General features: G+C 38.1%; 1 protein-coding gene across 14 annotated transcripts in view; it reads left to right on the top strand.

Moving 5' to 3' along the window:
- The window catches only part of CDH8 (cadherin 8), a 256,394-nt gene that overhangs the window by 182,668 nt on the left and 49,653 nt on the right, over nt 1–24,073 (top strand). For all 14 annotated transcript variants that reach the window (XM_087877214.1, XM_087877207.1, XM_087877209.1 and 11 more), the window contains one exon: nt 7,540–7,676. In XM_087877214.1, the coding sequence (XP_087733340.1) occupies nt 7,540–7,676 (137 nt within the window). The remainder of the gene's footprint in view (nt 1–7,539; nt 7,677–24,073) is intronic.

Below are 24,073 nucleotides of genomic sequence, written 5' to 3' on the forward strand. Positions count from 1 at the left end.
AAAGTGGCTTCTGTTTTTCTCTTAATTCTAGTTTCTTCAATTCATTCATCAATATGTCTATTTTCATGTGGCTTTTCCCCCCCTGTTTGACAGTTCTCTCAAATCCCTGCTGAAAATAAAGAAATCTCAGGAGTTAGTTGTCTACTGTGCTGACATTAAAGTTAACAAAATAATCTAATTATTTCCAGCTTTCTTCTATGAAGCAAGTTATGGAAGTTCAGTGCTTGAAATTCATTGTCCAAATTATACAGTTCTGGGGACAGATACAGTTGGGATATTTTTTATCTTTTGTATGCTCTGAAGTGTCTTTTTACGAGAAGATCCAAATTGTCATGCAACCTTGTTGCTTAAAAAGAACCAGGCTAACCAAAGAGTGGACATTTTAGAATCTCAAAATTGGCTAAATACTTATAGAAGATGATCAGGCTGAGCCCAAGGGAGGGGTCAAATGCATCATCAATCATGAGTCCCTTCGTGCCCACAAGAGATCAAAGTCCAGCCTACCCTGAATTCCTTTGTATTCTTAACTCCCATTAATTTCCCTTGACCGTTAGTAGTTCAGATTCTTGTATAAAGCTTAAGTTTGCAATAAATCTTTATACTCATTTGAACTGCCTGAATCTCCTTATTTCACTGGCACTTGACAATACTGAAATGTACCAATCAGTGGTGGGTTTCAAAATATTTTACTACCGGTTCTGTGGTTGATGCTTGGTGGGCCTGGCATGGCTTGGTGGGCATGGCTTGGTAGGCGTGGCAGGGGAAGTATAGTGTAAAATCTGCATTCCCACCCCACTCCAGGGGAAAGATACTGCAAAATCCCCATTTCCTCCCAATCAGCTGGGACTTGGGAGGCAGAAAATAGATGGGGGTGGGGCCAGTCAGAATTTTTACTACCGGTTTTCCGAGCTACTCAAAATTTCCACTACCGGTTCTCCAGAACTGGTCAGAACCTGCTGAAACCCACCTCTGGTGCCAATAAAGGAAAATATTTGCAGCTGAGGGTTGAAATGTGGGGTCCTTGATGTTTTCTGGGTTTACAGTAGCTACACTAGCACTGATAATGTTATCTAGTTTGGTTAAGGAAACATCTCCAAGAAATCAAGCAGGCTCAGAGAGTACCAAGAACCTCATACTAAAATGTTCCGAGTTATAGGATGGTTTTATTCAAAATCATTATAAATTCAAACAGATATAGTCCATTTAAAAATGTAATGTGTAGCTGAGGGGAGTTGTGATGAATTGCATAGTTTAGTGATGTGTGAACAGCTGGAGAAGGGTGTCATCTAAGGAAAAGAACCAAGTCCTAATTCACACATTAAAGCCATATAAACCACTAAAACTGGGTTTTATTGCTGGGTAGCTTCTGACAAACAAGTGTCTTTAGTCGGCTCCATAGATTTTCAATTGGGTTAAGATCTGGGCTATTCCCAGGCCATTCCAGCAGTGGAATGTGATTATCTTGAAACTCCCCCCAAAAATGGTATTATTAGCCATCAAACCTCAAAATACACTTTTCCCAAAAGGTTTCCACAATTTTGGCCAGTACTGTAAAATCCAGAACGGTATATCATCTTCAGCAAAAAATAAATCATTTTCTTAATACACAGCAGGTTTTAAAATCCCAGATAAAATATTTTATGCCTTCCCAAGCCGTAGCTGTTTATCTCAGTCACCTAGTAGCATGCCCTCTCTGGTTGGCTTTGCTGAGATACAGTGATTTACAGTATCAATATTGTGATTCATGTCTCAGCAGGAAAAAGCTGAAAAGGCTGGGAAGGTTGAGATTTGGTTGTAAAGCTTTAATTTGCATCAATACAAAACAGCATTTTGGTGGAAAGGAATAAAAAGGCAAGGAAGTAGAGTTACATTCAAATCCATATTTCTGAACCATCAACTGAAGAAATGTGTCTCACCACCAGAGGTGGGTTTCAGTAGGTTCTGACCAGTTCTGGAGAACCGGTAGCGGAAATTTTGAGTAGTTCGTATAACCGGTAGTAAAAATTCTGACTGGTCCTGCCTCCATCTATTCTCTGCCTCCGAAGTCCCAGCTGATTGAGAGGAAATGGGGATTTAGTAGTAACCTTCCCCTGGAGTGGGGTGGGAATGGAGATTTTACAATATCCTTCCCCTGCCACGCCCACCAAGCCAGACCCACTGAACCGGTAGTAAACCATTTTGAAACCCACCACTGCTCGCTACCTGCTCCCTCCAAACTCATTTTCCACATCGGCTACCACGACTCAATAAATTGTGACATTACTGAAGCAATTTTAAAAGTTATTAATTAGTAAGTTATTCTTTCCATCCGCCTTTCTCCATTTGATAAAAATGTTCCTTCATATGTTGCTTAGATATTTGACATTACCCTCATTAAAAACAATAATACTATCATATAATTACCAAAACCATCGTATGCGATATATATATTGGTCTGAAATCAGAGGAAGAAAGGGTTGTTTTTTTTCTTCCTGGCAACCTGTAAACTGGCTTTGTTTTTCCAGAAAAAGAAAAAAAAATCTACTTTTTAAATACATTTTGATCTCACGAAGAGCTTGTTGAAAATCAATGTGGAAAATTTCACAAATCTCCAGTTTTGTTTCTGTTTACAGAGCTACGGGGATTATAACTTGAAATTTGTCCAGTGAAGTGTTTCTTTATGTTACTAAATAAAATTGATTGAAAATATGACTTTTTGCTCCAGATGTAAATTGGAGTTCATTCATTTTAATGGAAGGATTGCCTATTTAATGTTCATTTGTTCCTGTGATCTTTCTAAATATGCGTTCTTGAATCATTCCAAAATCTATCTGATGGGGCTTAAGTTGAACTGAACAGGGAATCCTGTTTTCTTTTGTCTTCAGAAAGCTTGCACTTTAACTGGTAGACTTAGCAATCAAACCACAGTTCCATGAACGTTTGGAAATTTCATCCCTCCATCCCTCCATACAGGATGTTCAGGACAATGCCAAATTCCTTCTATATGAATAGCTCAGAGGTCATAAGGCATAGGGGCTGCTTTGTTATTGCATTGGGCATTTCTGATTTCATGAACTAGTTTGATTTTGTGATCTTTTCCATTATCCCTGGGGATTCCTCAGGTTTACCGTTGCGACCCTTACTGTTTTCTCCTTGATTTCATTTTCCAGTTCTGTTATTGCATCTATATTGATGGTTTTCAGATGTATTCTTTTGTCACTGCTCTGAATAATTTGGCATAGCCATCTCTTTTCAATGTCTAAGCAGAATTTCTGATTGGATGGGCCTTCACAGCCTTAAATACAGGGGTGGGCTTCAAAAATTTTAGCAAGGGGACTCTGCCCGGTTGCTGGGTAGGCGTGGCCATGGTGGGCATGGCCTAGTCAGCCTCCTGCACTATGGTGTGTGTGGGGGGGGGAGGGGCATTTTTGGCCTCCCTGGGCTCTGGAGACTTTTCTTGAGCCTCCGGGAGGGTGAAAACGGCCTCCCCATGGTCTGGAGGCCCTCTGGAGGCTGGAAACAGGCTCGTTTCCAGCCTCCCCAAACTTCCGGTTGGCCCATTTTTCCGCCTCCCCAGGCCTCTTTGCGTGCCCTGCACTTACTTGCATCCAAAACGGGCTGCGTGGGGACTCCTGGGAGGGGAGGGATGGGCGGGGCCAACCAGGAGTGGGATTTGAGGGTTCCCCGAATGGCACAGAATCTTATCTAGAGGTTCTCCCGAACCCCTGCGAACCCCCAGCAGCCCACCCCTGCTTACATAGAACATGAAAGCAAACAGAAGGCAGACATTATAGTCCATCTTGGTTATATCCTCTCCTTTCCTCCACTTTTCTTTATTCTTTTGGCTCAAGGCTTCAGCTACAGGTTTCTTTTAAAGTATTCCATTAAAAAAAAAAAAGTGCTAATTTCCATTTCATGAATATTCAAAGGATCCATCAGTTTCTCACTACCAAGATGGCTAAGCAGTTGGTTCATGCCCTGGTTATCTCTCTCTTGAATTATTATGGAAGCTGTTGGCTGAGTTACCCAAGACTTGTGCCAACGTTTGATCTCTGTACAGCTTGCTGCTATTTGTAAGCAATCTGTACAAGAAGGAAGGCAGGACCTTCCTTCTTTCATGTCTACCTCTTCTTAATGCCTGGCATTTTGCATAAAGGTCCACCCAGCAATTTAAAGGAGCTTCTGGTGGTTCATAAATGCACAAATTTAATCCAAATATCAGACCATATGTTTTCTTTAGAGTCATAGGGATAGAAGGGACTTTGGAGGTCTTTTAGTCCAACTCCCTGCCCAGGACAGGAGTCCTTATTCTATCTTGGACAATTGGTTGTCCAATCTTATCTTGAAAATCTCCAGCAATGGAATATTTCTGTAGTAGAAGAGGCAGATTGTGGTTGCAACACTTTTCGTGTCTGTCTCCATTTAAAAAAATAATAATAATACCCTCTCAAATTACATTTTACAGTCAGATTACCTAAGGTTTAAAAGCACTAAAACACTATTTTTCTTGAAATAGTGTGAAACCATTTAAATTAATTAATGTATGCTTATTAATTTGTACGTTCAGATATTATTATTATTATTATTATTATTATTATTATTATTATTATTATTATTGATATTATGATTATCTCTTTTATTCATTAAACATGAAACTCAGTCAACTGAACATTTAAAAATGTGTTACAAATACCATTGACTGGTGCTAATGGTGATACGGGTTGCTGCCAGCATCCTAGGTATCAACCAAGTACCTTCTTAAGATGTACGATGTTCCGAGTAGCACAGTTTTTTGCAGTTCCGCTAGTGTTATTGCAGGAAGCTGCAATTTTGGGGTGTGTTTTGTAAAATTCTTGGACATGGTACCAAGTGCCCCGATGACAATGGGTATCATTGTTTCATCCATAATCGCGTAGTTTCGATGGCCACGTTGTGATATTTCATGATTTTTTCCAGTTCTTTTTCTTTGACTCTGGTGTCTCCTGGTACCGCGTTATAGTTTGTTAGTTTGTTAGTTTATTTGATTTGTATACCGCCCTACTCCCGAAGGACTCAGGGTGGTGAACAGCCAAGCAATAAAATACATAAATACACAAAATTTAAAAACCAGATAAAATCAAATTAAATCATTTTGGCCCGGACAGATTAAAACACCCCAATAATTTAAAAACAGATTAAAATTTACATATTAAAAGAATTAAATTGTATGTTTTGGTTTTCAACAACTGTGATAACTGGCGTGTTGTGTTCCAAATGATGATCCATCTGTATTCGAAAGTCCCACAAGATCTTCACCTACTCATTTTCGATTACTTTTTCCACTTTATGCTCCATTATTATTATTATCTCTTTTATTCATTAAACATGAAACTCAGTCAACTCAACATTTAAAAATGTGTCACAAATACCATTGACTGGTGGTAATGGTTGATACGGGTTGCTGCCAGAGTCATAGGTATCAACCAAGGGTGAAATGCTCCCGGTTCAGACCAGATCACCCGATCCGGTAGCGATGGCGGTGAGTGGTTCAGAGAACCGGTAGCAGAAATCCCTGCCCCCCCATGCCCAGCTGAGCCGCGCAATCATCAGAGGCTTTTTTTTTTTTTACTTTTAAAAGCATTTTTTTCTACAAAAAAAATCCTCTGGTGATCGTGTGGCTCAGCTGCGATTGTCAGAACCTTTTAAAAACATTTTTTCTACAACCTCTTCAGCTGAAGAGGTTGTAGAAAAAATGCTTTTAAAAGAAAAAAAAAAGCCTCTGATGATCAGGCAACTCAGCTGGGATTGTCAGAGCCTTTTAAAAGCATTTTTTTTTTACAACTTCTTCGGCTGAAGAGGTTGTAGAAAAAATGCTTTTAAAAGTAAAAAAAAAAAAGTTGGCCACGCCCACCCTGTCACATTACCCCTCCACCAAGCCACGCCCACAGAACCGGTAGTAACAAAATTTACATTTCACCACTGGTATCAACCAAGTACCTTCTTAAAATATATGATGTTCCGAGTAGTGCAGCTTTTTGCAGTTTCGCTGGTGTTATTGCAGGAAGCTGCAATATTATTATAATAACATTATTATTATTATTATTATTATTATTATTATTATTATTATTATTATTATTATTATTATTATTATTATTATTTTAAGGCTCTTATGGCCTTGAAGCTCCATATTTTATATTCTAATTTACAATGTTACAGGATGAATTGTGAGCTTTATCCTGCATGATATTTAGTTATGGAGTATGCTATATTTACGATTGCTGCTCCTCCTTTTCCTCCTTTTCCTTTAAATTATGTATGACAAAATGTATTTTGGGTATATAACCAAGTTTTAATGCAATACATTTTCTCAGATCTGGTCTAAATCAGATCTGAGAAATCAGGTCAGAACAAAATTTGGAAGAGAAAAACTTTTTAACGATTCCTCATGTACTCAACAGCTTGAGTTGTGGTATGAGATAGCTAATTAATTAATTAATAGCTGCATGGTATGGAAGAATTCTGCATAGATGCAAATGAATTAGTGTGATGTTTGGAGATGTCACACTTTAGAATGATACTTAATATGCTTCTGTATTTAAATTCTACATTAGGATTTAGTAGAACCATAAAAGCTGTGGTTGCTGGTACTATATCATTTTTTTCCCTCTCCAGTCCTTTTACTTCTTGCTTTCTCTTTCGCTCTCTGCATGGCCTGTCAGAAATCTGAAGGTTTAATTTCCCAGTTTGGTTTCTTTTACAAGTAATGCATTAATAAAACAATTCCATGAAAATGGACCGGCATAAAAGCTTTCTTGAAGAATTTTCAGGGAGTTCTAAATCACCATTTTGTTTAATGCACTGTTTGAACAATTTACTACTGAGATTTTTTCCTTTGTCAAATGGGCTTTCTGTGTTTAGGCTGCATAATGCACCTGCACCTTCTCATTTGCTCTGCTATCAGATCAAAGTTGTTTTGTGAGACAAGTTCATAAAATGGTCATTTTTCGGCCTTTAAAAGTATTTTACTTGTGAAAAGATGCTTTTAAAAAAAAAACCGCTATTGTCTTCAGAATTGGTTTTCAACATATGGATGACCTATTTACCTTATTACTGTAAAGTCATTTTTGTTGGAGGGCTTGCTGCATCTTTAAAACACAGAGACATGTAGAAAACAACCTTCCCTCTTAATGTATTGACAGAATTATCAGCAGTGGCGATGAAATACAACAGGAGTTGTCCAATAAAAGTGATGGATTGTCTAATTAACTCTTGATTCGCGGTAGTTTTGGAAAGACTGCTACCGACTGATCTTAGTGAAGGCTCCTAACCTTCACGCTGAGAGCATACAGCTAATTACTCCGTGGACTATAATTCTGCTCCCTGAGCCTCAGTCCATCTTTATTTATTTATTTATTTATTGGGCCTTATGAATTATACCATTATTGAGCTCAGTGACCCCACGGAGGCTACAAAAGCTGCTATTCAACCAAACACGGATTTGTCAGATTATGAGAGCAGCGCTATTCAGATCAGGCAAAAAGTATTTAAGTGAATAATTTAATAAGGATCTTTATTCTCTAGGTTTTCCATCGATCGGAACACTGACCTTGAGAGACAATTCAACATTAATACTCAAGATGGAAAGATAACATTGGCCACACCGCTGGACAGAGAAACTAGCACATGGCATAATATAACCATTGTAGCAATGGAAGAAAGTAAGTGATTGTCCGTTTTTATCATTTTTATTTTGCCTATTTGGTCTTCGACCCCCTCTGTTGTCTGTTTCCTATTTTCTTGGAAAGGTTCAATGAGCTAAAGCCACCAGCAATTGTAATTTATCAGTTAGTCTTCTCAAAAGAGGGGTGGGAGGAGAGAGAGAAAGAGAGAGAAAGAGAGAAAGGGAAATAATTGTTTACGCTGAGTAATCTGCATGTATTCTTGTTTATTGTGGTTGTTTTTAATCAGATATGCCACCAGAGTAAAATTAGGCCAGCCGGGAATGGAATAGCATGGGAAATGCTCCAAGTAATGTTTTTTAATGAATACACTGCAGCACCATGTGTGAGATGACATTTTTATGGCATGTAGATATCTCTCTCTTTCTCTCTCTCCCTTTGAAATAATACCTAGATGCTTGGACCACCCTCATTTTCCTTTCAAACCATGAGATATTGTACAAAATTTAACAGCCTCCTGAAAAAAGCATTGCCAGAAATCCCTTTACTTAGTTATTTTGTTTAGTTTCCTAAAAAGCATTGGCTACCCTGCCTTCCCTTTGAAGGTTTTGCCAAGTAAATGGATAAAATTTTCAAATCAGAAATGAGTGTTGGCAACGGTGTGCAGACATTTCTATAGTGATTTTTACTAGGTTTATGTATGCCAGGTCTAGAAATAAAATTTTTACCTTGGTTCCAAAATACTGGCTTCAATATTAGTGAAGCACACGTCAAATCCCTCCCTCAACTTGCTCTGATTACATTATCTAGTTGAATGATGAAGCAACTGAACAACTAACCTCAGAAAGTATCAAAAAAACCTACACTGAATTGTTTAAAATATACTGTGTTTCCCCCAAAATAAGACCCTGTCTTATATTTTTTTGAACCCCGAAATAAGTGCTTGGCCTTATTTTCGGGGAGGTCTTATTATTTTGGGGCGTGTGGAGCAAGATGGGGATCCTCTTGCCATCTTACCTGATTTCCAGCTCTGTCTCCCTAACCCTAACCAGAGGATATGGCAGGAACAGGCTGCGCATGGGTTTAAATATTTTCGGGGAGGGCTTATTTTCGGGGAGGGTTTATTTTTGGGGAAACATGTTATTTATTGAGTTTTAAAGATGTATGTTCGGATACAATTTAAAGGGAATGAAGGGCAATGGGCCTACTATAACGATTCCAAGCCAAAAATAATTCAAATAATTCAGACTGGTGGTGTAGGAGATACATGATGAATTCCAAAGTGGCTCAGAATCATTGACTGAGATGGGCAACTATAAAACAAATAAACAATTTGTTTATGAACAAATAAATAAATTACTGAAAGAAGTCTGATGGATACATCAATGGATACAACAATACGATATATTCAGTGTGCACAATAAAACTCAGCAAATATTAGTATGTCTGGCAACTTCTGGCACTGAACAGACCTAATTCCAGCTAAATAGTCTTGATGTATGTTACACAGTTCTGAGCCATGAAATAATGTAAGGTAGATTTTTGGGTTTGGTTTGGTTTCCTGGCAGAAGGAGATCCTTTAAACTCGTTTCCTGGTTTGCAACATTTAAATACAAATTTAAATACACTTTGCATCATAAAAGACTCATTCTTTTTAATACAGTCAGATTTGTTTGTAACCTCATAAGGCTGTAGTCAGGAATGTTCAGTGTGTTCTGGCAGAATTACCATATTTTTCGGAGTATAAGACACACCCTTTTCCCCCCTAAAAGGGAGTGAAAATTTGGGCGCGTCTTATACACGAAATGTAGCCCCGCCAACCCACTGCCCCACACCCTTGGGCCTCTGCCTCCCAGTAATTTACCTCCTTGCAGCAAGCAGCAAGAAGAAACAGCCCATTTCAGCTTCAACCCAGCCTAATTAGCACAAGTTGATTGTCCCTTGGATCGGCCTCCTGACTCTTAGCTGTTTCAGGCTGCAGGGATTGCCATTGCCTATTGCTGCGCGGGCCTCTGCTGCTTGCTGCCAGGAGGTAAATTGCTGGGAACAGATTTTTTTTTTTCCTTGTGCTAATCAAGCTATGCTGAAAACGAAAGTGAAAGTAAAGCAGGCTATTTGCTGTTTGCTGCAACGAGGCAAAATTGCTGGGAGGCAGAGGTGGATTTCTTTTTCTTGTTTTCCTCACCAAAAAAGATAGGTGCGTCTTATAGTCCGGTGCGTCTTATACTCTGAAAAATATGGTATAACATGGATATCCAGAAAATCCTGTTCTTTTTAAAACAAAAAACACTAAATAGTGAATTCCTGGCACAAGCCAGATCTGTTCTGGAAAAGAGAGTAGTTTGTGATGTTTGAGATACAATTAACAAGCCTACTGCAAGGCCAGCTCATATCCATTAACACGCTTTATAGAAAGCATAAGCCACATCTTAATTGGATTCACAGAGTGGTAAGATTTAAGAAGGGGAAAGTTAGGGGAGGAAGAGAGATAGGCTACTTATGCAGATGAAGGTTACATGTGAGACAGATTACAAATACTTTAGTAATTAGCAATTGCAATGTATTAAAATCAATTGTGTTTGTTAAGCCCTTCTGAGATAGCCTGAAGCATTTTAGATGTTTCTCACTTGATGGTATTGTTAAACTCCCAATTTTCTAAAATCACTTTGAGTCCAGAGTGGTTGAAGTACTCTGATGTTATGGTGGTGTTCTTTTGAGTTCGGATGTCTATCTTGTGTCTGTTAATTATTTTATGCAAAGTTCCCTCCTGTTTATCCTCTGTAGCAGGGGTCTCCAACCTTGGTCACTTGAAGCCTGGCGGACTTCAATTCCCAGAATTCCCCAGCCAGCTGGCTGGGGAATTCTGGGAGTTGAAGTCCGCCAGGCTTAAAGTGGCCAAGGTTGGAGACCCCTGCTCTGTAGAATCTAGGAGGACCATTAGTGGAAAATGGTGGCATATATCACATTGAAGGAAGAGCTTGTGAAGGTGTTTCTAGTCTTGTGTATAGGTTTTATGGGTCCTGAAGTAGTGATCTTAGTATAGATATGAGTAAATATCTAATTTGTTGCAAAAAAAAAGATATCTAGTTTGTTGAGGAACTGGCTCCCACGTTGGTATTACTGACCTGTTGTTTCCTGTTGCTTATAAGAATTCAGCTTGAGCAGTGAACTGTATGTTAGTATGGATCTGCAATGCCCGAGAAAGCACAGCATCATTGTCCAGTATGGGCTATAGCTTATTAATAATGAATTGCGAGTGCACTTGAGATTATTGACATCTGGCATGATTTCATTTTTAATATCTGGGGATGAGGAAGAGCATTCTTGAAAAATTGTAATTTAGAGACCCAAATGCACAGACAGACACATACATGCTATGTATGGTCTCCTTCTGGACACATATGATCTGTGTTCCTATTTTATTTTTTCCTGCTTTTCAAATTGCAAGCATGCTAGTGTTGTGTGGAATCTCTATTACTGCGATTAAAGAATCTTCACTAAAAGAAATATGAATAGTGTGAAAGAAATGAAGAATTGAGAATGTAAATGATCTTTTGAAGAGTATTGTCCAGTGAATCAATATACAGAACGAATGGATGGATGGATGGATGGATGGCAGGTAGATAGAAGTCTATATATATATATATTAGTACATACATTTTGATTGTGTCCCTTAGTATCCTCTTACTATGATGAATCAGGTTCTTGGAAGAGACATGTCCATTTATCAAGAATTTTGGATTTACCATCCTGGAATTTTTGCCAAAAAGTGGTTTTTAAAAATGTGCATGTATACCAGGTATGAAAGGTTAACTAGGTGAAATATATCAGCTTCCAAACTTTGAACGGGCTTTTTTTTTAATTATTAAAGAAAGATTAAACAATATGATCGAGATTTAATTTATTTAAAATTGAGTCATAGCATATTTTATATATATGCAGTTATCCTTGTATTCTTATATTTGGATTAGGATTTATGAGGTGTATAGTTTGCTCTGACTTTTTTTGTAATTTGTTTTGATTTGATTCACATGTTTTGCTTTGTTTTCGTTTTATGGTTGTATAATAGCAATTAAAACTAATTAAAAACACTATTATATATCTTATACTACATCCCACAAACATACCATATTCTCTCCTTTTCACAAAAGAGCTTATTTTTTTGGCACAGGAAATCGTAGTCTTCTAGAAACTGAGAATTCAAACCAGAGAGAGAAGAACATTTAGAAATGCTTCTGGCAAATGAGGTCATAGAAGGATCTTAAAGAACAGGCAAAACATGAAAGTTTATTTTCGGTTGGAAAAATTGTGACCTTTGCAGAACAGAAGAAAAATGAACTGTGTAGACCTTTTAGACATTAGGGAAATAGCAGTTTGAACAGATGCCATCACCTTCCTGAATCTTTCTGCATGGAACAATTTTGTTAGACTGAGCTGTGATTCTATCCTAAATTTAACTCCCTCCCCCACAATAAACGCAACCCCCAAGTCCATATTGGGCAAATAAAATCTATCCATCCATCCATCCATCATCTATCTATCTATCTATCTATCTATCTATCTATCTATCTATCTATCTATCATCTGTTGTCTGTCTGTCTGTCTGTCTATCTATCTATCTCTATCATCTGTCTGTCTGTCTGTCTACCTATCATCTATCTATCATCTATCTATCTATTATCTATCTATCTATCTATCTATTATCTATCTATCTATCTATCTATCTATCTATCTATCGATCTATCTACGTACCTACGTACCTACCTACCTACCTATCAACCTACCATGTTTTCCTGAAAATAAGACATTTCCTGATAATAAGTCCAATTGGACTTTTGAGTTTATGCGCTAAAATAAACCCACCCCCAAAAATAAGTCCTCCCCAAAAATATTTAAATGCATGCACAGCCAGTCCCCGCCATTTCCTCTGGTTAGGATTAGGGAGACAGAGCTGGAAATCAGGTAAGATGGAAAGAGGAGCCCCGTCTTGCTCCATGCGCCCCAAAATAATAAGACCCCCCCTGAAAATAAGGCCAAGTGCTTATTTCAGGGTCCAAAAAATATAAGACAGGGTCTTATTTTCAGGAAAACACCGTATCTATCTATCTGTTGTCTGTCTGTCTGTCTGTCTGTCTGTTTAAGTTACTAAAACTATAAATTACAAATGTGACCAGGCAGTTTTCTGTTTTCTTGTTATTGCTGGTTTTGGGGTTTTTAATGTTTACTTATTGCAAACATGTAAAATAAAACAACAGTGGTACTAATAATTAAAGCCAACGGTTCAAAACAACAATCGTTCAGATACATAAAGCAAAAGCACATTAGCCACAGCAGGGGTTGGTAACAAAGAAACACAAAGCATGGAGGGGCGGGATCCTGTTTCATTAAAGTAAAATAGACATCATGTATTTCTTTTAAAGGCTTTCGTAATTTAAAATAAATGTTCAAGTGCTATTGAAAAGATGACAACTTCATTACTGAATGAATTTTCTCTAGCAAGGAGGCTTCAATGACACTTTTATTTAAAGAGACACTTTCTACTTAAGATGGAGGACCTGAAATTAAAGTCAAGATTAGCTATTGGAAGTAAGTATAGATAAGATTTTGTCAGGCGCAAGAAACCAGGAGCTATTATATAGCTCAGAAAGCACTGTGGGTTTATTCCATGCAACCCATACACAAGAATCTGATGTACTAATCAGATGGTCAAGGCAAATTGGTGCCAGATCAGAATCAATGGACCTAAAGGGGGACTGGACTTTTGTCTCTTTCAGGGATGCCAGACTGATGATGCATTTGACCCCACCCTCAGGCTCAGGCTGGTTGCCTCCTTTGTCTTCTTCCACATTTTACTTTGCTTATTAAACTTCAAGTTCTTTCAAACCCACTGATGTGGAAATGTGTGGATCTTCAGCTCTTAAATTTACTCTAGAGTGGTTCATAGAACCTTTTTCTCCCAGGTTATCACTCTGCCAATCTCATGACGTAGACTGAAGAGAGAGTGATGGGTCCTAAATTATTTACTCCCAATTATTTATACCCAAGGTGGAGTGAGACCAGAACTTGGGTTTTGCAGGTCTTAGCCTAACTCCATAATCATTATATTACCAGTCTGGTAGATTCTTATTAAAAACAAACAAATGAAATTATTATTTTTTTATTTATTTTTCTTCCATCATGTTAAGAGGATCTGTCAGGAAAAAAGAGAGGAGAAAAGATGTGTGTTTGTGAACATCTAATATCTCATCAAAAATATGTGGCATGATCAGGGTGGGCTTCAAAAATGTCAGCAACGGATTCTCTGCCCGGTTGCTGGGTGGACATGGCCATGTTGGGTGTGGCTTAATCAGCCTCCTGCACCACAGTGTGCGGGGGGGGGGTTCAACTTCCTCAGGCTCCGGAGGCTTTCCTCGAACCTCTGGGAGGGTGAAAACTGCCTCCCCAGGCTCTGGAGGCCCTCTGGAGGCCGGAAATGGTCCTGTTTTCAGACTTCCAGAACTTCCGGGAGGCCGTTTTTCCCCCTCCCCAAGCCTCCGCGCAGGCCCTGCACTTACCTCACATCCAATACAGGCTGCGTGGAGACTCCTGGGAGAGGTGAGATAGGAGGGGCCAGCCAGGGGTGGAATTCGGAGGTTCTCTGAACCGGCCATAATGTTAGCTATGGGTTCTCCCGAATCCGGGCAAACCCGTAGCAGCCCACTCCTGGGCATGATGCTTCATCCCAAATGTTCAAGCCCTTAAATAGATATAAACGTCTATTTTTATTTTTATCACATTCAATTGCTCGGATTTTTTTTTAAAAAAAAACAAATGAATTGTAGCCAGCTCAATTTAGAGCTGACGTCAATGTCTGACAATTACATGGATAGACATATACAGGGTTGTTCTTGGCAATAGCTTTGAAGCTGCATGCTTTTTTCTACTTTCAGGACAATAATTTTAAGCTCCAAGTCTTGGGGATTCCTTGGCTATCGCTCCTTCAAATTTGAATCACATCTGGTTAGTATTAATAATCCCACTAGATAGATAGTAAGAATATGCTTCTTCTGAATACGACAGAAGGAATTTAGAAATACAATTGATCTTAAGCTTTTATTTTTTTTTAGATAATCCCAACCAATTTGCATCAATGCAGCATTTTATCAACATAGAAAACCTATTCTTATTAGAATTACAATGAAACAAAGACCAAACTGTGTAGCATTCTGTGGGGAAGGAAAACTTGGCTTAGCAGAAATGATTTGGAAAAAGAAAACTAATGTTAGACAAAGAAAATATGGAATCTTTCTCTTCCTCCACCCTCCCTCTGTATGTGTGTCTCTGTCTGTCCATGAAAGCTATGTTTAAGAGAAACAGAACAAATTCTGCTTGCCGCATACATAAGAAACATAATGATTGAAACAGATCAATGGTAATCTCCAGAAATCATCGCTGAATATTTATCAAAGAAAATTCGGAAGATCCCGATTTGGAGCCTGGGAGTCAATTTCATGTTTGTCATAAATCAATTGGTTCTGCTCCTAAACTGCATGGACTTTCCAAGCCAGAAAATGCCTTGAAATTATTCTAAAGAATTAGGGGCACTGAGATTTCAGTCCGCAAAATCATTGAACAGAAAAAAACAAACAAAACTCTTCTAGATGCAACCAGTCCCCTCTTTCAAAGATAAAATTGTTTGTGTGGTTTTAATTAATTGGGCAACAATAATACATTTGAAATAGATTGGGCAAAAGGGACCAATATTCACTACAAAAAAAATTTTTAACAGCATCTTCTGTCAGAAAAAGAGTTATTATAAAAGACACAGTGGCTATAATTTCTACTAGGACAGTTACCTCTTCTGTCATCTTGTTTCTCATCGATTCCCTTAAGATAATATTTTCAAAAAATAAAAGGTTCAGGAAAACTACAGATAGCCTACTTTTTGAATTGTTCTCTGCTTGTTCACAGGCATTAAGTAAAGGTAAAGGTTCCCCTCACACATATGTGCTAGTCATTCCCGACTCTAGAGGGCGGTACTCATCTCTGTTTCAAAGCCGAAGAGCCAGCGCTGTCTGAAGATGTCTCCATGGTCATCTGGCCAGCATGACTAAGTGCCAAAGGCGCACAGAATGCTGTTACCTTCCCACCAAATATGCTCCCTATTTTTCCACTTGCATTTTTTACGTGCTTTCAGCTGCTAGGTTGGCAGAAGCTGGGACAAGTAATGGGAGCGCACCCCATTATGCGGCGCTAGGGATTCAAACTGCTGAACTGCCAACCTTTTGATTGACAAGCTCAGCATCTTAGCCACTGAGCCACCGCGTCCCCACCAGCATCACAAGCATTAGCCCACTCTAAAACAACTCACTTGCTCCTGAGGTCCTTAGCTCTTATGACTTCTGGAGAAGGGGAGAAAATCTGGAATGGTCCATTCTATACCTGTAACTGTTCTCATGAAAAGAAAGGAATGGAATGGAACAGAACAGAAATGTTGAAAGGGTCCTTGGAGATCTAGTCCAACCAGCTCAAGCAGGAGACCTTATAATATTTTGTACAATTACTTTCCATTCTAAAAAAAAAATAAAGCTTTCAGAGATAATGGTTTTAACTGCCATACGAAGAAGCATGAATAAATCCATCATGAAGAAGAATAAGGGATATAGGTTTGCCCAATGGAGTTGATGACTTAGGATGGATAGGTAAGGCAAATCTTTCAATCCAGATTTCCTAAAGCTTTCACATTAGAAAATGGTAAACAGAATCTGGAATATTTTGCTGTTGTTTGTACTAAATAGACACGTATAAAGACATGAGAGATAGAATCCCAGAAGCATGAAAAGATTCAGTAATATAATATGCACTTGGTTCTAGACTTAGAATTTGAGAATTCTACACATTCTGATGTGTAGCTTTTAGTCTAGCAATTTGCCAATAAAATATAAAGTCGGTTTAACCCTTGTACAATATGCTACTATATGGAATACAATTTTCCCTTTTTCCTTCCCTTCCTTTTATTTGAACATTACTTAGTATGAAACAAAACAAAAATCACGTTGGTAACAGGACTTTTAACTTCACTTCAACCGGCTAAGTAGCTATTTTATAGAAAAATCAGCTACTCAGTTTCATCAAAATGGAATCGTGGAAATGATTAATGCCATTATTGATTTGTTTTCTTCTCTCTCTCTTTTGCTGCTTCACACTTGGTGATAGGAAGTCCTTTGTGAGTCAGGAGCAATATTAAATTAAGCCGTAGAGTAAATCAGAATCAAACCAGGCCAAGCCATCTTTTCACGTCTAGAAATGTACAACCCAATCTTAAGAGTACATATTAAAGAAGTGAAATTGATTTCCTGGGATTGGTCCTTGCTCTTGTCATCCAGGAATTTGAAACGTTTCCTCTAACTGTAAATGAGCGACTCAGAAGTAACAAACATCATATAGAAAGTTGAACTTGAAGACTTTCAACAAAAGTTGTTTCATACTTTATCCAGATAACAAGAAGTGCTTTGCAAAATGGATTGTCTATTTTTGTGCTCTAACATGTAATAGAGAACATTTTTTTTAAATTTGATTTATATGCCGCCCTTCTCCGGAGACTCAGGGCGGCTCACAATGTGCTCAGCAATAGCCTTCATCCTTTTGTATATTTTATACAAAGTCAGCTTATTGCCCCCACAACTGGGTCCTCAATTTACCTACCTTAGAAAGGATGGAAGGCTGAGTCAACCTTGAGCCTTGGCGAGATTCGAACCCTGCAGTAATTGCAGGCAGCTGGTCTTAATAACCAGCTTAATAACAGGGTGCCTTAGACCACTGTACTACCAAGGCTCTTAGTTGAGTGAAAGTCAACTTTACCCCAGAAGCCAATTTTACTGCAGGAAGATTCAAAGCCAAATCAATATGTTTATTATAACACCAGAGATGGTGAGTATTCTGCGGCAGCATCTTGTGAAAATATGACAGTGCTTTCCCACAATTTATTTTCCTCGTATTGGGTGAGAAGCAGTAAAGAAGAATCCAGAAGAAAAAAAGGTCGACCTATCATTAAAGGGGATGTGGTGGCTCAGTGGCTAAGACACTGAGCTTGTCGATCAAAAAGTTGGCAGTTCAGTGGTTCAAATCCCTAGTGCCGGATAACAGAGTGAGCTCCCGTTACTTGTCCCAGCTTCTGCCAACCTAGCAGTTGGAAAGCACATAAAAAATGCTAGTAGAAAAATAGGGACCACTTTTGGTGGAAAGGTAACAGCATTCCATGCGCCTTTGCCATTTAGTCATGCTAGCCACATGACCATGGAGACATCTTTGGACAGCACTGGCTTTTCGGTTTGAAATGGAGATGAGCACCGCCCCCTAGAGTCAGGAATGACTAGCACATATGAGCGAGGGGAACCTTTACCTTTACCTTATCATTTATACAGTTACACAACAGGATTAAGGCTGTGCAAGGAAGGGATCAACTTGTAGCCCTCATTTTGATGTCACATCAGTGTGGTCAGAGGCTTTGATCCAAATGATGAAAGTGACCTATATGCATGACATCACAGTCACACACCAATGGGACCAAGCTTAAAGCAAGTTGCTGCTTTTGCCATCCAGATCTCCCTTGGCAGATGCCTCCACCGTCAGCCTAAATTTAAAGGCCTAATTAAAAAGAAAAGCTCAGATATCCCATAAGATCCTTTCTCTGCAGCTTGGGGAAGGAAAGATGCAGACTTCCAAAGGGAAAGAAGAAAGAATAGGTGAGAACACTTCAAGCCTGCCAACTGTATGGCTTCCAGGGGATTATACTTCAGGCTTTTAAGTCCTTTGACAGAAAATAGATTGTGCAACAGTGCTATACAAGCTGCTCTGGAAATTGATCTCATCCAGTTCAGTGGCATTTTCTTGCCATGATCTCCCTGGACCATCTCCAAGAAGAAGAGTTGTCAGAAGACGACTCTGTGAATTGAATTATGCCTGAAGCATGTAATTCTGTCTCACAGGATGTAATCTAGAAAGAAGTCAATCTCTTTCCTGTTTTAGAACCTGCACTTCTCAATCCCTAAAAGAATCCCCTTATTTGTGATCCCAAAGGAATGTCACTGCAAGTCAGGGGTGAAATCCTGCAGGTTCTGACAGGTTCTGGAGAACCGGTAGCAGAAATTTTGAGTAGTTCGGAGAACCAGGAAATACCACCTCTGGCTGGCCCCAGAGTGGGGTGGGAAGGGAGATTTTGCAATATCCTTCCCCCAGGAGTGGGGAGGGAATGGGGATTTTGTAGTATCCTTCCCCTGGAGTGGTGTGGGAATGGAGATTTTGCAGTATCCTTCCCCTGCCATGCTCACCAAGCCACACCCACCAACACCCAACAGAACCGGTAGTAAAAAAAAAAATTGAATTTCACCACTGCTGCAAGTTGGTTAAAGGGCAAAGAACCAGGAGAAGGAAAATGCCAGATTGCAGGGCGAGGCTCATAATGAATCATGGCCTCTACCAGGATCAGAATTTTAAACTGGGAGGGGTCTATGTAGGTTGAGTTAAAGAAGCCATCCTAGAGTGAATGGGTTGTGGGAAACCTCTGTTAGAGTTTCTGTCTGTACTCATATGCACAAAACTCTGTGGGGTTTTTTGGTTTGTTTTTTTTTTTAATTTATATGCCGCCCTTCTCCGGAGACTCAGGGCGGCTTACAATTTGTTAAGCAATAGCCTTCATACTTTTGTATATTTTATACAAAGTCAGTTTATTGTCCCCACAAACCGGGTCCTCATTTTACCTACCTTAGAAAGGATGGAAGGCTGAGTCAACCTTGAGCCTGGTGAGAATTGAACTCGCAGTAATTGCAGGCAGCTGGAAGCTAAATACTACTTTTAACAGTAGCATTAGTCTGCTGTGCCACTCAGGCTCAGGTTTTGATTTTGTTCAACTAGATTTCTATGTCTTAGCCTCAAGTTCAATTCCACTGAACCCTTGGAATTATTACATTATTTTCATCATTACAAGCATGGATTGGATTGTCCCAAAAGTGCTTTTCAAAAGGCAATTGGATTTTCTTGGCTTTTTTCCTTGAGAACATTTTGCTTCTCATCCAAGAAGCTTCTTCAGGAAAATTAAGAAAGTCTGATTGCCTTTTGAAAAGCACCTTTGGAACAACTATGACCTGGATTGATCGAGAATCTCCATAGACATGGACTTCTAACAAATTTTGCTGTCATCTCACCATTATAAAGACTTAGGCACTCTTCCATGGACTTGTTAAATTATGCTTTGCTGCTTGCTTGCTTTTTCAGTAGAATATTTAGATAGATAGATAGATAGATAGATAGATAGATAGATAGATAGATAGATAGATAGATGATAGATAGATAGATAGATAATAGATAGATAGAAGAAAGAAAGAAAGAAAGAAAGAAAGAAAGAAAGAAAGAAAGAAAGAAAGAAAGAAAGAAAGAAAGAAAGAAAGAAAGAATTAATTCTTTATTGGCCAAGTGTGATTGGACACACAAGGAATTTCTTTTTGGTGCATATGTTCTCAGTGTACATAAAAAGAGAAGATAGATTCGTCAAGAATCATAAGATACAACACTTAATGATAGTCATAGGGTACAAATAAGCAATCAAATCATACTAGGAAACAATCAATATAAATCGTAAGAATACAAGCAACAAAGTTACTGTCATATAGTCATAAGTGGGAGGAGATGGGTGATAGGACCGATAAGAAGACTAATAGTAATAGTAATGCAGCCTCAGTGAATAGTTTGACAGTGTTGAGGAAATTATTTGTTTAGCAGAATGATGGCATTCGGGAAAAAACTGTCTTTGTGTCTAGTTGTTCTGGTGTGCAGTGCTCTATAGTGTCGTTTTGAGGGTAGGAGTTGAAACAATTTATGTCCAAGATGTGAGGGGTCTGTAGATACTTTCACAGCCCTCTTTTTGACTCATGCATTATACAGGTCCTCAATGGAAGGCAGGTTGGTAGTAATTGTTTTTTCTGCAGTTCTAATTATCCTCTGAAGTCTGTGTCTGTCTTGTTGGGTTGCAGAACCGAACCAGACAGTTATAGAGGTGCAGATGATCATCAATGAGCAGGGTTTTGCTATAAATTTACTTTCATACTGTATTATGAACATACAAAACCCCAAACAAGTCTAAAAGTAGGTTTCAGATCCACCTATTTTAATGAATTCTATTACACTTCTTTCTCTGGATTGAATTGCAGCATTTGCTGTGGAAAATCCTAACAGAACAACCAAAACTTGACAGTTGTTAGCAGTTTTAATTTCTCATGTTTTTCTTCAGGCTTGACAAATAACACATTAGTGGGTTTTATGATTCTGCCTTAAGTGCACAATTAATATTTCTATTGACGGCTGTTTTAAGGTTATAACAAAATCAAATGTGGGTATTTAAATTTATTTTTAACTTCCATAACATCCACTTCACTATGCTTGCTCTCTGTAATATATGGAGAACAATGGAATTCCTTAAGACTTAAGATTGGATTATTCAAGTTTACACAATACTACGCAGTTGTCCCCATATCACAATTACAATGCTTCTTTCCCTGCTTCTAGTACATAGATGCCATTTCAATCTTATTAGTGCAAAGCAAAAACCTTTCTACATTCATTGTTTTCCAACTTGGCATTAATACTTCTGTAGTGTCCTCACCTTCAGTCATGATTAATTAATTGAGGCAAACAACAGTAGATACAAATGGGGATTTAATATTGTTCAGAATCACATGAATAGATTATAACAGTGGCAACCAGATAACTATACTGAGGCAGGCAGGCAGAATTTAAATGATGATAATTACACTCACAGAATGTATGTTTGACCTAGACCGTTCATATATCTACATTAAAAGCTATTTAAATTGTAGAGTTAAGATACATCTTAAAAGAATTCATTACTTTACACATGGATAAATTATCCTGATAAAATGATGTCATTTCCTTTGAACTGAGCTTTATATTGCCTTCATGAATATCTCTATATTAAAATCAGAATCAGAATTCGTTTATTGGCCAAGTGTGATTGGACACACAAGGAATTTGTCTTTGGTGTATATGCTCTCAGGGTACATAAAAAGACAAGATACATCATAAGGTACAACACTTAATGATAGTCATAGGGTACAAATAAGCAATTGGAAGAGTCCATATGTTGATATTGGCAATTAGCCTGATTAAATGATTATTTTACCAAAAAAAAAAATAATATTCTCAAGTATGAAGCTGTGTAATGTTCCAGAAGTATATATGACTGTCTCTATGTGACCAACAGGTAGAAATTAGTTTTACTTTCAGTATTGTCTAAAGTGAAATTGAAAGTTCCAATGTGTTCCAATCTGGGTCAGCACGCCAAAGTTACCGTATTTTTCGGAGTATAAAACGCACCTTTTTCTTCCCTAAAAGGGGGTAAAAATTAGGTGCATCTTATACACCGAATGTAGCCCCGCCCACCCACTGGCCTCCACCCTTTGGCCTCTGCCTCCCAACAGTTACCTCCTTGCAAGCAAACAGCAGGAAAAAACAGCTCCTTTCAACTTCAGCACACGCTAATTAGCACAAGTTGATTGGATCAGCCTCTCGACTTTCAACTGATTTGCTTTCAGCTGTTTTGCACAGGGCTCTGCTGCTTGCTGCAAAGAGGTAAATTGCTGGAGCAGATTGTTTTTTTCCTTGTGCTAATCAAGCTATGCTGAAAACAAAAACGAAAGTAAAGCAGGCTGTTTGCTGTTTGCTGCAACGAGGCAAAATTGCTGAGAGGCAGAGGCAGATTTCTTTTTCTTGTTTTCTTCACCAAAAAAGGTAGGTGCATCTTATAGTTCGGTGCGTCTTATACTCCGAAAAATACGGTATTCTTGATGGTTTATCCAGAATATTAATACTGTAAATGATATGCCACATTTATTCCATCTCTTCTCTCTCTCTCTCTTCATGCTCACATAAGGAGCACGCATTTAAATATGTGATTAAAAAAGTGAAAATGTATCAAAATGAAAAAGCAGAAGTACTCTGGCAAATTTCATATATGTTGCAATGTCATGAATAATTTGGACATGGTTTTAGTTTTCCAATTGTTTTTTTTCCCAATTTTTGCCTTTCTCTCTAAGATTAGAAATGGCATATAAAAACATCTGTAATCTATACAATTACTGTATGTTTTTAAGCAAATTACACAACAATGTTATCTTCACCTGGAAAGATTGGAATGTTCCAGATTGGTAACTTATTGAGTAAATTGTGATCCATGGAAGGACCTACCAAGTTTTCTTACATGTGATGTTCAAAAACCAAATATAATGTTGAAAATTAAGTTTAGGCTCTAAAAAAGGGAAGGGAGGGGAGGGGAGAGAAGAGGAGAGAGGACAGGAGTATTTTTACTGAATTAATCATTAAATGATATTTTTTTTAATGATAAAAGACCAATGTGGAATAACAGAAGAAAAATTAGGATTTTGTAATTCTATTACTATCTTTATTACATTTTTCCCCAGTAAAACTATCCTGTTTCCCTGAAAGTAAGACCCAACTGGAAAATAAGCCTAGCATGATTTTTTTCAGGATGCTCGTAATATAAGCCCTACCCCAAAAATAAGCCCCCATTAAGATTGTCAACCAGATGGAGGCATTTAGTACTGTATTTTCCCCAAAATAAGACCTAACCGGAAAATAAGTCATAATGCGTCTTTTGAAGCAAAATTAATATAAGATCCGGACTTATTTTGGGGGAAACGCAGTATTTATATCATCTTCTTTAATAGGTGGTTAGACATTTGAAGTTGGTCTTTCCAGATTCAAAGCTACCATTTAATCCATTCCATCACAATTCAGATGAATAAAACATTTAAATAGCCATTCAGTCAAGACATGGATAAGCATACGTATGAAATAGATATATACACACATATCTACTAAACACAACTGGTTGTGCTATAAATCCATCGGTGATTTTACGTAATAGGCACAGACAATGGCTATTTCTGATTAAAGCAAAGATTTTTCAAATCGAAGTAATTGTTTTTTTTATTATCTTCAAACGAAATCATTAGCTCAAAAAGAAATACATGCTTCATTTTGCTGTCAAGTTTATTTTCCTGATTTGGGGGCAAGTAGTAGTACCAATATATTTGAGATATGACTCTAATGCTTTCTGACATTTTGTGGTGTATTAAGCAATCATTTTTTTATTTTTTAGAAAAGAAAAGTTTCAGGGAAACAAAGCTGTATATTGTATGATCTCTTTAAGTGTGAGACCATCTAAATGCCATTGATTTCACTGAAAGAATTAGGCTCATTCTCCTGCTTTCTCTCTTTTGAGATCAATAGATATAAAAATGTTCAGGTTTGCAGTTCTTAAAGAACATGCAGAAGAGGCAATAAAGGATGCATTCAACAGATATAGTACTTCACTTTCCAATTAATTTGTCTGCAGAACACTTTACCCTTGTCTTGGATTTAAC

This window comes from Pantherophis guttatus, chromosome 11 (genome assembly GCF_059756535.1).
Source record: "Pantherophis guttatus breed Tessera chromosome 11, ASM5975653v1, whole genome shotgun sequence".
Classification (NCBI taxonomy): Eukaryota; Metazoa; Chordata; class Lepidosauria; order Squamata; family Colubridae; genus Pantherophis; species Pantherophis guttatus.